Genomic DNA, 3410 nt, shown 5'->3' with positions numbered 1-3410 from the left:
ACGCTACCTCAGACAAATTACAAAAAATCTTCAGAAAAAGCAATTAGAAGTTCCAGGAAATTTATATTCGGATGTGACAAAATCTGTTATACGCACCACTTTCTCCTTCGCAAAATAAGAAAATCATATTCGGGTGTAACCAAACTGTTTGTCCCACAATCTTTACAATAAACAAACAAGAAGAAGAAGAGGAGAATGTCGACCGCTGAATACTAAAAAAATTAGATATTATTTTCATGCTGACATATTTTTCATGAAAGCCCGCATATTGGAGGATGCCCTAAACATAATGTAGCGAATATTTAGCAAACTTAATTTACATTCTGAAAATTTTATTATTTTTCATTGTCCGTCCTAAAGAACTTGAAATTAGACTTTGAATATACTGGCTTGCTTTTTAGGATAATCCGTATATGTTATGGCCAAGGAAATAGATCTATGTAATCCAAATTTCCTACCGATAATTTTTTTGCTAACTTGTAACTGTGGGCCAATTTTCATCACATTAAAAATCCAACCTTTTTCTGAAAGGTTTGCTATGAGACAATGAGAGAAGTCGGTATTTATGTGTTAACGCCACCGCGACAAAAATTCCATTATAAAAGCCAATAAAAAACCACCTTACTTACTTGTATGCCAATAAAAAGCAACCTTGTTATTTGTATAATTACTTGGGTAGTTGCGCGCGAAGTTATATTTAGGTTTTCTTGTTGCCTTGTTGTTTGCTGATTGTTAGATGCACTTTTGGTGTTACGAAAATACGTATATGGGATTTGCAAACAACAAAACGAGAGGCATTTTCATTTTTCCAAGAGCGAAATATTTTACATAAAGAACGAAAATGTGCCAGTTTTCATGACATGAAGCTTTATTTTGGTGAACGTGGCTTTTGGAAATGTAATCTGAAATAGCGTAGTCAGCAAATGTGACTTACAAAAGACAACTGGCTTCACTTAAGCAGAATTACATTTTGTTCAGCCTTGAGATTCATATACTGCTGGTGCGAGGAGTTGACGTCAATTAAATTTTGTAAAAAGGAACTTGGCTTATCGAACAAAACTGTTATACATTGGAACAAATACATGCGTGAATTATGTGTCCTAGATATGTCAAATAAACCAGACAAGAAGATAGTTGGAAATCTTATATAGAGTGGGGTCCAATCATTTAGACTCATGTTGTTTAAAATTTGGTTCATTCAATTTTTATGTCAAATTACTATCACGGACATATTTTCATTATAAACCATCAAGAGCTAGGTCTTTTTGTCGTGGTAAGATTGGTTCCTATATACAATACCAAGATTCAATTTTCATATTGAATGTTATGAGAGATTTAAAAAAATTCCCCCAGCCGAACCAAACTTTTCATACCAATTTAAGATCTAAGCGAGTTTTGTTGAAAATTTTTCAAAATTGCAATTTTTGTCCATATATCGAGTTTTGAAAATAATGCGTAATGTGGGGAGTGGTCAAAAAAGTGGAACGATCCTAACCATTTTCAATAGCGTTCGTGCTTGCGTCAAAGTATGTCAGTATACGGAACTTGTCAAATTGCCTTAAAAATAACGGCTCCTAGGTAAAAATAAAAGAGTGCAAAACGGACAGAATCACTTTCTAAATCGATCAGTATAATAAAAGTTGGATATCTCTTCAGCCACTCTGGGTGTTACATACGTCGGTACAAACTTAATATATCCTGTACCACTAGCGGTGTAGGGTATAAATAATAAAAGCAAACGTTTAAGATTACGGCTTATGGGTAACGAGCGAAATACCTACTTTGATGCTTGCTGTAAAAATTTTTTTGCTTCTGAAAAACAGAGAAGGTCTTATTTTATGTTATATTGTGGACGTGCTCCTTGACAGATTTGTCCCATTTTCTACACTAAATGACGCGCAACGACTTCTATAAAACATTCATTTTTACGACCAAGAGAATGTTTACCATACAGACATTACGTCGACCGACGCTTAGGTTGATTTAGAATTACATGCTAATTTCGAATAACAAATCAAATCAAATATTCAAATGGTTTGACGAAATGAATATATCCGGATCCTTTTCTGGTGCGTGTGTATATAAAACATATTTTATAAGAAATAAAGAGTAGAAATCATAAATAACTTCTGCAATAAAGAAAAACGGAAAAAATGAAAAAAAACATCATTTTGGCATGTGTACTATGAGTCTATTATAGTGTTAATGAGTATGCTGCAATAACAAATTTTTGTACATGCACAATGGAGTAATAAGATGTAATAAAACGCAGAAATAAAGAGCTCCATTGGCTGCATGTAATTATGTTACGTAGCAGAAAATCATGTTCCTTTTCAAATACTTCGTATAGGCATAGAGATATTTGGTTCTTGCTGCGCAGCAAATTTATATTTATGAATTAAGACGACGGCTCAAATAATATCGCATAAAGAAACGGAATTGTCCATGATCCAATCGGTCGACATTTTCTAAAGTGGTTCGTGCCATATTGCGAGAGACGCAATGTTCTAAGTCAGCTAAATCCGGCGGATACTAAGGTAATACATTATCAATCGTCTACCTACGATGGCTTGATTTTTAGTTTTGCTAACTTACTGTTTCAGCACTAGATGTCCAAATTTTAATGTTATCATCTAAGCCAGAAGTTGCCAATATGGGTACAGAAGGATGTGGTTCCAGACAGTTAACCTTTACACATTTAAAATAACTGTAATAGCGTACAGTAACTTAACTTTGTCCAGTAAAAATAGTAACTTACCACACCACTAATATCGCCCGGCATAAAATTAACTATAGCTTCAGTATTTTTATCCCAATAATATATGTTGCCACAATCACTGCCACTGATTATATATTCACAATTAGGGCCAAAGAAATTTACACCTTTTATGGTTTGCTGGTTACTATAAAACATTAAAAACCGAAAGAAAATTATATACGTACATACTTACTTAAGAAAAAATGGGAGCAAGCTATACTTACGCGTGTCCTTTGTAGCAATGAAGAAATGCTCCTTTTTCATAGCACAGATTATTGAACAAATATATATTCTCATTGCCATAGGTGGCCAAAATCTCAGTACCTGTGTTATTATAAACGCAACAAGTTACTGAGGATATACTACCATAATCGAGCAAATGCTCTGGACACATCATGTGTAACGGATTATTTTTCATATTTCGTTTGTCATACACAAGTACAAAATTATCACAGCCACTAACACAAAATTCAGGCATATAAGGATGATGAGAAATACTGTAGAGGCCTACTTTTTTCGTATATTTACGCTGTAAATCTGATGATAACTGTAACATTTTATTGCAAGGTTCATTTGAACGTAAATCTTTCCCCTGTATAGAACCGTCTTCTCCAACGCTTATAATCTCTGAAGGATTTTGAGGACAAAAGAC

The 3410-nt window shown here is 33.8% G+C and overlaps 1 protein-coding gene across 1 annotated transcript; it reads right to left on the bottom strand.

Moving 5' to 3' along the window:
- Positions 1-2169: 2169 nt before the first annotated feature.
- On the bottom strand, positions 2170-3404 carry LOC119643926 (DDB1- and CUL4-associated factor 8-like protein 1). The gene is made up of 4 exons (XM_038043434.1): positions 2983-3404; positions 2759-2903; positions 2596-2688; positions 2170-2532 (listed from the first exon to the last, which is right to left on the bottom strand). The coding sequence occupies exons 1-4, from the start codon at positions 3312-3314 to the stop codon at positions 2392-2394; spliced, it is 711 nt and encodes a 236-aa protein (XP_037899362.1). The 5' UTR covers positions 3315-3404; the 3' UTR covers positions 2170-2391.
- Between the last annotated feature and the right edge of the window lie 6 nt (positions 3405-3410).

Source organism: Glossina fuscipes, unplaced genomic scaffold, assembly GCF_014805625.2.
Source record: "Glossina fuscipes isolate IAEA_lab_2018 unplaced genomic scaffold, Yale_Gfus_2 70281, whole genome shotgun sequence".
Taxonomy (NCBI): domain Eukaryota; kingdom Metazoa; phylum Arthropoda; class Insecta; order Diptera; family Glossinidae; genus Glossina; species Glossina fuscipes.
Note: the sequence above shows the minus strand (reverse complement) of the source record. Positions and strands in the feature narration are given on the sequence as shown.

Coding starts and splice junctions, on each gene's coding strand:
- LOC119643926 (XM_038043434.1), bottom strand. CDS start 3,314: ATGTTACAGTTATCATCAGATTTACAGCGTAAATATACGAAAAAAGTA. Junction 2,904..2,982: donor CATTGCTACAAAGGACACGC/GTAAGTATAGCT, acceptor AATGTTTTATAG/TAACCAGCAAACCATAAAAG. Junction 2,533..2,595: donor GGACATCTAGTGCTGAAACA/GTAAGTTAGCAA, acceptor GTATTACCTTAG/TATCCGCCGGATTTAGCTGA.